Source organism: Salvia miltiorrhiza, chromosome 3, assembly GCF_028751815.1.
Source record: "Salvia miltiorrhiza cultivar Shanhuang (shh) chromosome 3, IMPLAD_Smil_shh, whole genome shotgun sequence".
NCBI lineage: Eukaryota > Viridiplantae > Streptophyta > Magnoliopsida > Lamiales > Lamiaceae > Salvia > Salvia miltiorrhiza.
In genome coordinates this window covers 3,126,705-3,139,822 of record NC_080389.1, presented here as the reverse complement: position 1 = coordinate 3,139,822, position 13,118 = coordinate 3,126,705, and the positions used below count along the sequence as shown (strand labels likewise).

Here is a 13,118-nt window from a genome sequence, read left to right as displayed (position 1 = left end):
TTAAAAAAAAAAAAGTTGTAGAAAACCTGGTGGCACCGTGCCACCGATGGTACACAAGAGACAAGACTGCCTCTTGTCTTTTTTCGCTAGAATCCAAATATGGCATCAAGTTTTTCATTTATCTAAGTTGAAATAATTCAGTTGAAATGTTATTTATTGTTCCTCTCTATAAAAGAGAAATGTCTATATATCATTCATACTCCACTTTGATTTATTTTCTGCACGCAATGAATGGATAAGAAGACTCTAAAAGTTAATAATTTGAAGGAAAAATACATATTTAAAAGAGCTGGTACAAAACTACACCAAGTGAAGTTGTGGAATGGAATCTAAATCTTACAAATTAAGTGCCCATATCAACGTTATTTCCTATCCTCAACACAATTCATGAGAGACAGAGAAAGAGCATAAGCCTAAAACCATAATCAACTAAAATATGCAACTCCATCAAGAAAAATGATTTTGGTATGAATAGTTCACTATGCAAAACTAAAAGCATTTTATTGATTATGCTGCTCAATTTCAGCAATTTTGATTCCACATTTCAAAAAGAAAAGCAAAGTGGTTCTCCTTTCAGCATCTTTTTGCCACCAGCACTGCGTTGTTTGTTTTCCCTATTATATAACCTCGATTCAGAAAATAACAGCTTGGTCATCCCAAATGCTCAAGAGATTAATCTATCCACAGATTATATTGTTTCTTTGTAAACCTGAGATTGAACAAGAGTAGTACTCATATGAGACAACAAAAATATGCTAAACCTGTGTTATTCAATTATCTCAAAAAACTACTCCATGTTATTCAAATCAAGAGGCAAATTTGATGAAAATTGTGCAATTAATTAAAATTTAAGCAACTGCAAAGTCCAATGGGTTAGTTGCGCCTAAATACACAAACTTTCAACCAATTCTAGTTTTGCACATAAACTAAAAAATCTGCCTCCAAACACATGAATTTTCAATTGTTCTGATTTTTCACACGATTATCAATTGCACCCAAATTAATGTTGAGGTGGATGCCTTAAATGCCTACATGGTTTAAACAATTGATGTGCTAGACGAGGTACTTGGATTTCTATACGCTACTTCAGCTTGTCACGATTATATTAATTTGTCACTTTAACTAGCCACGATCGCCGAAATTTGATAGTCGTGTGAAAAATCGGAACAATTAAAAGTTCGTGTATTTGGAGGCGGAATTTTTAGTTCATGTCGAAAACCAAAATTCGCTAAATGTTCATGTATATAGGCGCAATTACCCCAAGTCCAATGAAGTAGGACATGAAAGTTAACTTATCCTCACATCTTAAGTGCATTCAAATATGTTCACCACTCACATACCACCTCCCCACAAAATAGAGAAACTCAAGGAAAAGATCAAGACCATACCTATCACAGTAGATATGATTCAACCACAGTTCGGCCAAACTTTTCTTGAACATCTTTGGGAGTTTCAATCTGTGAGCAAAAGAAAGAGGAATAGAAAAGGATAAACAATGGTGAAATATAATATCAATGTAGATAATGTATATAATATAATTCCTCCCATTTACCGCATTTAATGCCTTGAAGAGAGCCTTCACAGTGTTGTGGGGATTCCTTGAACCAACAACCTACAAGAGTATTTCCATCAGGACAAAGTTGGAAACGAAAGAACATATTTCTCGAGCCAGTTTCATACCTTTGATTTCACATTCCTGTAACCAGCTAAGTTAAGAATCAACTCCACAGTTTTGCCTGCCTTCATCCCTGATTGTGTAGGAGCTGGCCAAAGATACACCTACAAGCACTAAAAAATTTCAGGCCAAAATCCCTAAAGAAGAAAAACAGCTTTCTATCAAATATCAATTTCAACCATCAACAAAGATATACATACAACTAGAAATTTGACGATACCTTAGTCTTTTTATACGATGTCTGAATTGCATGTGCAATTGTATGATCCTCATGCCGCTCTACATAGTGCAGATTCTGAAAGCACTTCTTATATGCCTGTGGCAATAGGCCATTAACATATTAAACTACAAATAACAGATGCCGCGATGTGTTTCTATAAATATTGAAACGTTTTCTTATTTGAACAAACAATCCAGTGGCATAATACCTTTTAGAGTTGACTGCACATTCTCAGACAATAGTATATAAGCATGTCTAGTTTTCAAGCCAAATTTACACACGTGCAGCATAAAGAAGCATGACAGTATGGATTTGAATGCATGTATAGTTCTGATACCTTTTGAAGAGCAAGCGGAACTGCAGGAGCCTTTGCTTTAGCAAAACCAATAACACCATTGTAGTTCCCACAAGCTAACATTGCAGTGTATTTGATAACTTGTCCACCCTATCTCGTTTATCAGTCATAATTGTTAAAAAAAAATGGCTACTGAATCGTAAATGAGGAGGCTATATTACCTTTGTAACTTTACACGTCCTATTCACATCGACCAGCCTAACATCAAAACCCTGCACACAATGGAGACACCCAATTTAACATATTGATCTGATGGTACATAAATGACTACCAGAAACAATAGTTCCCATGATTCATTAATAGAAAAGAAAAATGGTAAATATTAGATCAAATGTGAAGAATATCATCATATGATTATGTGCAGGTCGTAAATAGCCAAGGCATTTATTATCCTGCAGGTCTTTTTTGTGGTTAAAGTAGAAAATAAATCTATCATGACAATAAGAGCATCTCCAATGCATTGGTGCTTAGAGGGGGTCTTAAATCCTCATTTCCACAAAATTCACATATTTACACTTTTATTTTTAAATTCCAAATTTCATTAAAATTAAAATTCAACATTACAATAAAAATAAAAATTACATAATTTAAATTTTATTTTAAAAATTAAAATTTTATTAAAATTAAATATTCAATATTGCATCAATTAAAATAAAATATAAAATTTTAAAATTAAAAAAATTACAATAACTAAACATCTTGTGAAAAAATAAAAATAATTAAAAACCAAAATAAGAAAACAAACAATAAAAATGGTTATTTACTCAACCCACCCACCGCCCCACTATCTCTTTCTTCCCCAAATTTTCGAGTCTCTCAAGTTTAGTTTCTCTGCATATTTATTCCCCAAATTTTCGAGCATCTCAAATTTTCGAGCATCAGATTTAAGCAAATTTCGATTTTTTTTTTTAAATGGGGCGCGTCCGGAGGACACACCAACCATTTCTCCTCTTCGCCCCGGGCCAAGCATCGGCTTCGATGCAACATATCTTAGAATTAGAAAACATGACTTGAAACAAATGGTAAACGATAAGAATAGGGACCCCATTTACATGATCAGGCAATAGGTACTTGAATTCAGGATTAAAAAAGCAGCTGGTGATAAGTAGATCATAAAATCCAACAGGCAACAGCTTTGAAAGGGTGTGACCTTTGACAACTGGAATCAATACATAGGGAATCACAGAGGAAAGCTGAGAAAGAAAGATTGATAGATGCATGTATTTACCTTCCTATAAAGAGGCTGTCTCTTCTGTTGGATCAATGCGTTCCTCTCTTCCGCAAGATCTCTAATTTCCTCCTCCAATAGTTTCCCCTTCCTTCCAAAAGTATAATCCAACACTGCCAGTTTCTCCTCAAGTTTCTTATCTATTTCATTTATCCTCCTCACCATCATCCTCACGCTCGATGATCCCATAATTGGCTGGATCATTTGGATCAAAGGCATCCCTCGCCTCTGCCATTCTCACTGCCCTATTCAACTTCACCTGAAGAAGAAATTTCTCCTTTCCTTCACCTACTTTCAACTTATTCATCAACTCCCCTATCACCCGATACTCCGCCTTCAACGCGAAATGTTTCTCCTCAAATTCATCAATTATTTTCATCCATTTGAATGCATCATCAAAGGTCTCTGTTCAACTCTATAAAGTCAGACAAATGTCTAAGCACAAAAAAGCAAGTACTAAAAAAAAGAACACAATGGAAATACAAAACACGCATTCACATTCTAGTATTCCATATTGCACTAAAAAATAGTTCTTATTAAAAATGTCATCCAGAAAAATGGGGAACAGCTCGTGATAGTCACTACACTAATAGCTGGGGTATTAAAACTGCGCAACCAAACTCGTCTTAAATAGGAACTGCACACTCTCATCCCCGGAATCTCAAAAAGAACTTCATCATTATGTGAGCTGCTCGAACTAAAAATCAAAATAAGTATAGCATGAATTTGATTTCCTTGATACCAACAAACACACTCACAACTAAGCGAAGAATCACTCAGCATGCAAAATACCACAAAACAATCATACATCCACATTCCAGTTGAGGGTTGGGCTTCTATTTGGGCCGTTTCCTTTTAAATTTAGCTGGCCCAATTTCCTTTTATTTTTATTTGATTGGGCTGACGTATACAATAGCATTTGGGCCGGTTTTTATTTTTATTCGGCTGGACCCGATTTTGTTTTCTATTTAATTCATTGGGCTGGGCGTGTTGGGATTGAGCTCCCTTATTTAAAATTAAATTTTTTTAAAGATGTCAAATATTTTTCGTGACGAATGGAAAATCTAGTTTGAATTAATTGGTAGTGGAAATTAATGCTTAAAATTTTACAATTAAATTATACTCCCTTCGTCCTTTAAATATTTAAAAAGAATAAAAAAACAAAAAAAAATACAAGAAGTTAAAGAAAAAGAAAATAAAGATGATATAATTAATAAATAAACTTTTAATTTTATTACAATCACAAGTTTGCTATTCAATTTTGAATTTGATTTCCAATTGAAAGTTGAATCTTTAAGATAGATTTTTTAGAAATATGTTGCATTTTTTGTCATGCTTAAATAACTGCTCTCGTCCTGGTACAACATTGAGCTTGTTTTTTCGACCATTTTTGTTGCTGAATTCCCTTGTGTTTCAATATGTTTAGGCGGATCCTGACATGTACTTCAGGATTTAAAAAAAAAAAAAAAGAAAAAAACGTCAATTAGATTCAAACAAAACAAAATATGACAACTTTCCCAACTTGCAATTTTTGTTTTTTTTTTTCAAAATTCCATATTTTATATACCAACTTGACGACTTGCATGTTGTTTTGTAAATTAATCTTGTACAAATCTACCCACTGTCTTCAACCTATTCGGAAATTTCAAAGGTGAATACCAACCAAGTTGAGCATCATTAAGCATAGTTTATTCTTGGATGCATGAATTAGAACATCACTCACCTACTCTACTCATATATTCTTATTTTTAAAGACTTGAATCGGCGCATAGTTAAATGACGTCAAGGACACATTGTTTGTGATAATTGAGGAGATATAGCCATTTTACACATTGTTTTTGCTGAACCTAAACTCAGATTCCATCAAATTCTTTCTAAGAAAAATATACATACACTGTTTTTCCTTGGATCATGGCGGCATATGCATGCAGCCTTGGTTTCTCTTATGAATACCATCAATCAGATCGAGCACCACACTCTTTTACATGTAACTAGCATTTGCATCCCGTGCACTGCACGGGAAAATATTTTTTATTTTTTATATTTATATAAAAAATAATATTAATTTAATTATCATACTCATAAATATAATAAAATTTATTTTTAACTAAATATATTAGAATTGAATATTAAAAAATAAAAAAGAATTTACAATTATAAAATTTGATATTATTAAAAGCCAAAAAAAAATACTAATAGAAAAGAATTTAAAATACATTTTTTTTTCAAAAAGATGAGAGAGGAGAGAGAAATTTATAAAATTCTAATATTTAAACAAATTTAATTTGTACATTTTAAATCATATATTTACATAAAATATATCAAATTAAAGCTCTTGTCATGATCTTTAATTTGATATCAATATCAAATATTTTATAATTAGTAGAATTTCACAATAAATTTGAGTTTGAACTTTTGACTTTAATTTTTTTAGTATTCACAAAATTGCCACCTAAATCAATTTGAAATCAATTTCAAATTGGAAACTCCCTTTTTAATATAGTATAGATTTAATGTTTCTTAGCTGTATGAGGATTGGACATTGCCCGCCTTTTTTTTTTTTTTTTTAAGTAGTGCACTGCGAGAAGACAAATCATATTCCAAAAGGTTTTATTTTGAATCTTATTAGTATGCACATTTAAGCATAGCATACTGCATGCTACACTAAATGATCACCTACCTAAAAAAAAATTCAATTGTAGCTTTCTACTCTTTTGCTCCATTATTTCATAATTAGCATAGTCATTATTTCATAATTAGTATAATTAGCACAGTGTGATAGGAGACTAGTAAACTGTAGGGTCAACCGACAAGTCTTCTCTTATCTTAGCTGTTTGGCATTAATGTGATTCTGAAAGGTGGATGAAAAGCTGCACACATAATGTTTCTGATAATAATTGAGAAGAGGAGATATACCCATTTTACACATTGTTTTTGCTCAACCTAAACTCAGATTCTATCAAATTCTTTCTCAGAAAAATATACACTGTTTTTCCTTGGATCATGGCAGCCTATGCAGCCATAGTTTCTCTTATGAATACCATCAATCAGATCGAGCACCACCCTTCCCCTCCAATTTCTATCCACAAACAACAACTTGAATCTCTCACTCAAATTCTTACCTTTTTGCAGGAATTTCTTGAAAGTTATAAGTCCCCTGTTGCCGACGGAGATGAAGCTGATCCGCTGGAGATGCGTATCGCAGATGCAGCTCATGCTGTTGAAGATGTTATCGAATCACATATTGTGAACGTGATTAAACTGGGTAGATCTAGTCCCAATGAAGTCAGTTGCATCGACTTCTATGAAGATCTACAGCAAGTGATTGAAGAAATATGAATCTCTAACTCAAATTATTAATTACCTATTCTTGCAGGAATTTCTCCAAGGCTATGTTGTAGATGCAGCTCATGCGGCTGAAGAAGTGAATTCTAGAGAGGAAGTCAGTTGCATCGACTTCTATCAAGATCTACAGAAAGTGATTGAAGAAATGAATGTGATCAAGAAGGAAGCCATGGAGACTTCAGCTGAAGCTCAGCAGAGGAAGGTCTCCTCGACTCATGCTGGCTCCTTGACGTCCTCTTCCAATGTGAAGGAAAGCAAGATGGTGGGCTTTGATGACGTGCAACTTCAACTCTTGGATTGGCTCACTGGAGGGAACCGTAACCGCCAAATCATCCCAATCACAGGGATGGGCGGGATTGGTAAAACCACTCTTGCCCGACATATATTTGAGCATGCCCTTGTTAAGGAGTATTTTGATATTCGTGCGTGGACTACAATTTCTCAAACTTATAATGTTAGAGAAACACTTAGAGAAATTCTTTACCAAGTGAGCGGAGATTCGAGGGATGACTTTAGTGATGAGAACGAATTGGGAGAAAAATTGCACAAGTATTTATGGGGTAGGAGGTATATTATAATATTGGATGATATGTGGAGTGTAGAAGTGTGGTACAAGATGAGGTTTTTCTTTCCCGATTACAATGATGGGAGTCGAGTAATTGTAACGACTAGGCTCTCAAACTTGGCTGCCGAGTTGACAAACTCTAACAACATTGGTATGAGATTTTTAGATGATGTTAGTAGCTGGAATTTGTTCTCCAAAACTGTATTTGGGGATGAGGGCTTTCCTCTTCAACTCGAGGAAATTGGAAAGAAAATTGTGGAAAAGTGTAAGGGACTTCCTTTGTCGATTGCTGTGATTGGCGGTCTACTGGCAAAGTCCGAACTTACACTTGAATATTGGGAGCACATAGAGGAAAACTTAAGCTCAATAGTGAATTCGGAAAATGATGAATATTGCTTGAGAGTATTGAAACTGAGCTATTACCATTTGCCTGCCTATCTGAAGCCTTGTTTTTTGTACATGGGAGTGTTTGAGGAAGATGAGGAAATTAGGGTTGCAGAACTCATGAGGTTATGGGTTTCTGAAGGCTTTCTCAAACCAATAATCAATAAAAGCTCGAAAACAATTGCCAAGGAGTATTTGAAGGAGCTAGTGGATAGAAACCTCATTCTAGTTCATAAGTTGGGGGCAGTTGGGAATATAAAGCACTGCAAAATGCATGATTTAGTGAGAGATCTATCATTTCAAGAAGCTGAAAAGCAGAGGTTTTATTATGTCTTAGGGCAACATTGTCCTCGAGGGATAAATAGCCAACGCCGCATTGTTATTCCCAGAAGCACTTCAGCTATGACAGTCAAGGATGCCATGGAAACTATGTCGTCACGTGCTCGTTCTTTCATATGTCATGGCAATACGGTTCCAGAATTGCTAGATTTCAGATTTTTGAGGACACTGAGTGCATATGAGTATTCCAGAGGGTATTTAGAAGAAAATGTGTTTCAATTGGTGAACTTGAGGTACCTTTGGGCTAGATTTCGTGAGGGGTTCCAAATCCCTTCTTCAATTAGTCTGCTCTGGAATCTACACACACTAATTGTTTCTTGTTGGGCACCAGTAGAAATTTGGAAAATGCATCAGCTTAAGCATGTCGAGTTCAAATATCCAGGATTAATGTATCTCCCAGATCCTCCGAGCGGGGATAGTGATGTTATGATGGAGAATCTAGAGACGCTTAAAGGAGTGATTGATTTCAACTTGAATGAAGAAATGGTTAAGAGAATTCCCAATATCAAGAAACTGTCTATAAGATACGAGGATAAAGTAATGGAGAGAGTGAAGTGCCTCAGCTATCTTCAATGTCTGAGTAAGCTGGAAAGCTTGACGTGCAATATTGAATGTGATGAGTATCTGCAGAGTATTAGCTTCCCGCACTCACTCAAGAAGCTGTCACTTCAATGCGGAAAGTTGTTCCATTTGGAGGAAATTCTGGAAAAGATAGGTTCATTACCACTTCTTGAGAAGCTCCAACTGTTTGGTGGGCAGTTTGCAACAGGCAGATGGGAAATAGTTGAAGGCCAATTCCCCAGCCTCAAATACTTGATATTGGAACAGTGTAGGGATATGGAATGTTGGAGGTTAGAGGGCTCCTGCTTGCCACGCCTTGAGCAACTTGAGCTCTGGTACATGGAGTCGTTGGAGGAGTTCCCTTCAGAAATTGGAGAAATACCAACACTCAAATCAATTAGATTGTTGAATTGCAGTGAATCAGCGGTTGTGTCTTTGAAAAAGATAGTAGAGGAGCAAGAGGAATTACAAGGGGACCCACCCTTTCATGTTCTAGTTGAGTCATTCAACGTGTAGTTTGATGTGATGAGGAATTCAATTGCATGTAGGAATATACTAATTTGAGTGATTAATTTTCCTTATAACTTTATATTTAGCTTGTTTTTAATTATTTTTAATTTTTAGCAACATAAATCATATGTTTAATTAGTATCTATAATCTATACCTACTATAAAAGTGTTTGGTTTTACCAAATTTAGTTTGCCTATTATGTCCTTATTTTTTAATCTATTTTAAGGGCAATAATGTAATAGTATCATATTATTCTGATCACAAACATACAATAATCTCATTCCAATCACACTTTTAAATAAGTTTAAACTATTTAAAATTACTCAATGTATAAAAGTTGCACGTCCCTCAATTTCAGCAATCACCTTTGTTTAGTGTTCGCTGACTTGATCTTCATCCATAAGCTTTAGGGATATTTCTAACTTTGTCTCATTTTAACACCCATTTTGTGATTTTTATGGACAACTTTTTTCTTGTATGAGTGACCTAGTTGATTGAATGACAACCAAGTATCTTGGGAAAAAGAAACTAACTATGAAATACCAACGTTCTTCATAAAACAATAGACATATACACGTGATAAAGCACACAATGTTATCACTCATCAAAACATATAAATTGTGGGAAATTTGAAAATTTTAAGTTGTTTGAATGAAATGAAAATTTTCAGTTTATTCTTTTTTATTTTTTTAATTCCTTTAAATTTCAGTATGTGCGGATTCCTTTAAATTTCATATAATTGCCATGTTGTATTTTCGAAAATACAATAATTAAATAATCTAAAAATATAAATAAAAAGTAAAGTGAAAGGAAAAATATTTCATTTTTCTTGGTAAAATTAAGAACAATAAAAAAATTCCTTAAACACAATACTAAACACGTGTGACACACACATCTTTATCTTAATTTTATTCTCCTTAATCTCTGTGCCGAAAATGCATAGGCTATAAATAATGTGACGCAGGAACTACAATATCTGATTATCATATTGTAACATCCAACTCACCTAAAGGCTAAAAACAAGAGCAAGCAAAGCAAAGCAGTGCAATCGATTATTTATCTTGTGCAAATATATATACTTTGTGTATAGTATTTTATTTGTGAAAAAGGTATCCTTCTTATCAAAAGCAATGAAGTAGTAGTATTTTCAAGAACACGACCGAAGAAAGTGAAGTTACCAACAGACAAAAGATTAGTTTGTTCTTTATTTAAATACATAACTAAATCGACATGATTAATGTGTGGTTTTCATTGTTAATGCCTTTCACTATCTTATTTGTCACTAACAACTGCATTCAACATATGCATTGTCTTTTCACAAATACTTGTGTACCACCGGTGGCACCGTGCCACCGGGTCGTACCCACGCCAAATCATGATTCATTTAGCAAATTCCGGTTTAAACCGTGCCACCAATGGTACACAAGAGACAAGACTGTCTCTTGTCTTTTCTCCCTAGAATCCAAATATGGCATCAAGTTTTTCATTTATCTAAGTTGAAATAATTTAGTTGAAATGTTATTTATTTTTATTGACGCCGTTGTTCATCTCTACAAAAGAGAAATGTCTCTATATCATTCATACTCCACTTTGATTTATTTTCTGCACGCAATGAATGGATAAGAAGACTCTAACAGTTTATAATTTGAAGGAAAAATACATATCTAAAAGAGCTGGTACAAAACTACACCAAGTGAAGCTGTGGAATGGAATCTAAATCTTACAAATTAAGTGCCCAAATCAATGTTATTTCCTATCCTCAACACAATTCATGAGAGACAGAGAAAGAGCATAAGCCTAAAACCATAATCAACTAAAATATGCAAGTGCATCAAGAAAAATGATTTTGGTATGAATAGTTCACTATGCAAAACTAAAAGCATTTTATTGATTATGCTCCTCAATTTCAGCAATTTTGATTCCACATTTCAAAAAGAAAAGCAAAGTGGTTCTCCTTTCAGCATCTTTTTGCCACCGGCACTGCGTCGTTTGTTTTCCCTATTATATAACCTCGATTCAGAAAGTAAAAGCTTGGTCATCCCAAATGCTCAAGAGATTAATCTATCCACAGATAATATTGTTTCTTTGTAAACCTGAGATTGAACAAGAGTAGTACTCATATGAGACAACAAAAATCTGCTAGACCTGTGTTATTCAATTATCTCAAAAAACTAGTCCATGTTATTCAATTCAAGAGGCAAATTTGATGAAAATTGTGCAATTAATTAAAATTTAAGCAACTGCAAAGTCCAATGGGTTAGTTGCGCCTAAATATACAAACTTTCAACCAATTCTAGTTTTGCACATAAACTAAAAAATCTGCCTCCAAACACATGAACTTTCAATTGTTCTGATTTTTCACACGATTATCAACTGCACCCAAATTAATGTTCAGGTGGATGCCTTAAATGCCTACATGGTTTAAACAATTGATGTGCTACATGAGGTACTTGGATTTCTACGCTACTTCAGCTTGTCACGATGGTATTAATTTGTCACTTTAACTAGCCACGATCGCCGAAAATTGATAGCCGTGTGAAAAATCGAAACAATTAAAAGTTCGTGTATTTGGAGGCGGAATATTTAGTTCATGTGGAAAACCAAAATTCACTAAAAGTTCATGTATATAGGCACAATTACCCCAAGTCCAATAAAGTAGGACATGAAAGTTAACTTATCCTTCTTTCTTTGTGAACTCCATTAGGCATCACATCTTAAGTGCATTCAAATATGTTCACCACTCACATACCACCTCCCTACAAAAATAGAGAAACTCAAGGAAAAAATCAAGATCATACCTATCACAGTAGATATGATTCAACCACAGTTCGGCCAAACTTTTCCTGAACATCTTTGGGAGTTTCAATCTGCGAGCAAAAGAAAGAGGAATAGAAAAGGATAAACAATGGTGAAATATAATATCAATGTAGATAATGTATATAATATAATTCCTCCCATTTACCGCATTTAATGCCTTGAAGAGAGCCTTCACAGTGTTGAGGGGATTCCTTGAACCAACAACCTACAAAGTTGGAAACGAAAGAGCATATTTCTCGAGCCAGTTTCATACCTTTGATTTCACATTCCTGTAGGCTGTAACCAGCTAAGTTAAGAATCAACTCCATAGTTTTGCCTGCCTTCATCCCTGATTGTGTGGGAGATGGCCAAAGATACACCTACAAGCACTTAAAATTTTCAGGCCAAAATCCCTAAAGAAGAAAAACAGCTTTCTATCAATTTCAACCATCAACAAAGATATACAACTAAAAATTTGACGATACCTTAGTCTTTTTATACGATGTCTGAATTGCATGTGCAATTGTATGATCCTCATGCCGCTCTACATAGTGCAGATTCTGAAAGCACTTCTCATATGCCTGTGGCAATAGGCCATTAACATATTAAACTATAAATAACAGATGCCGCGATGAGTTTCTATAAATATTGAAACGTTTTCTTATTTGAACAGACAATCCAGTGGCATAATACCTTTTAGAGTTGACTGCACATTCTCAGACAATAGTATATAAGCATGTCAAGTTTTCAAGCCAAATTTACACACGTGCAGCATAAAGAAGCATGACAGTATGAATTTGAATGCATGTATAGTTCTGATACCTTTTGAAGAGCAAGTGGAACTGCAGGAGCCTTTGCTTTAGCAAAACCAATAACACCATTGTAGTTCCCACAAGCTAACATTGCAGTGTATTTGATAACTTGTCCACCCTGTCTTGTTTATCAGTCATAATTGTGAAAAAAGTTGGCTACTGAATCGTAAATGAGTAGGCTATATTACCTTTGTAACTTTACACGTCCTATTCACATCGACCAGCCTAACATCAAATCCCTGCACACAATGGAGACACCCAATTTAACATATTGATCTGATGGTACATAAATGACTACCAGAAACAATAGTTCCCATGATTCATGAA

General features: G+C 34.4%; 2 protein-coding genes, 1 long non-coding RNA gene and 1 pseudogene across 3 annotated transcripts; 1 reads left to right on the top strand and 3 right to left on the bottom strand.

Annotated features, from left to right (window-relative positions):
* Window positions 1–241: 241 nt before the first annotated feature.
* On the bottom strand, window positions 242–3,887 carry LOC131015806 (uncharacterized; the record flags this gene model as incomplete). Its single annotated transcript, XM_057944228.1, is given in 9 exon segments — window positions 242–709; window positions 1,389–1,457; window positions 1,553–1,612; window positions 1,681–1,779; window positions 1,896–1,991; window positions 2,233–2,340; window positions 2,412–2,462; window positions 3,479–3,626; window positions 3,628–3,887. Coding segments are annotated over 8 exon segments (888 nt in total), but the record flags the coding sequence as incomplete, so codon positions are not given.
* A 2,446-nt stretch (window positions 3,888–6,333) lies between these two features.
* On the top strand, window positions 6,334–9,374 carry LOC131016826 (putative late blight resistance protein homolog R1B-16). Its single transcript, XM_057945585.1, has 2 exons — window positions 6,334–6,763; window positions 6,855–9,374. The coding sequence occupies exons 1-2, from the start codon at window positions 6,482–6,484 to the stop codon at window positions 9,186–9,188; spliced, it is 2,616 nt and encodes an 871-aa protein (XP_057801568.1). The 5' UTR covers window positions 6,334–6,481; the 3' UTR covers window positions 9,189–9,374.
* Window positions 9,375–11,042: 1,668 nt separating this feature from the next.
* LOC131017104 (uncharacterized) lies at window positions 11,043–12,172 on the bottom strand. The gene is made up of 3 exons (XR_009099421.1): window positions 12,146–12,172; window positions 11,982–12,050; window positions 11,043–11,276 (listed from the first exon to the last, which is right to left on the bottom strand). It is a non-coding gene; the product is annotated as an uncharacterized LOC131017104 (long non-coding RNA).
* Window positions 12,172–13,118, bottom strand: part of LOC131015805 (uncharacterized) — a 7,866-nt pseudogene continuing 6,919 nt past the window's right edge.

What these genes read in the sequence shown, in the direction of transcription:
- LOC131016826 (XM_057945585.1), top strand. Translation starts at nt 6,482, where the DNA reads ATGGCAGCCTATGCAGCCATAGTTTCTCTTATGAATACCATCAATCAG. An exon ending in GTAGATCTAGTCCCAATGAA is followed by an intron (nt 6,764 to 6,854) that starts GTCAGTTGCATC and finishes CTATTCTTGCAG; the next exon opens with GAATTTCTCCAAGGCTATGT.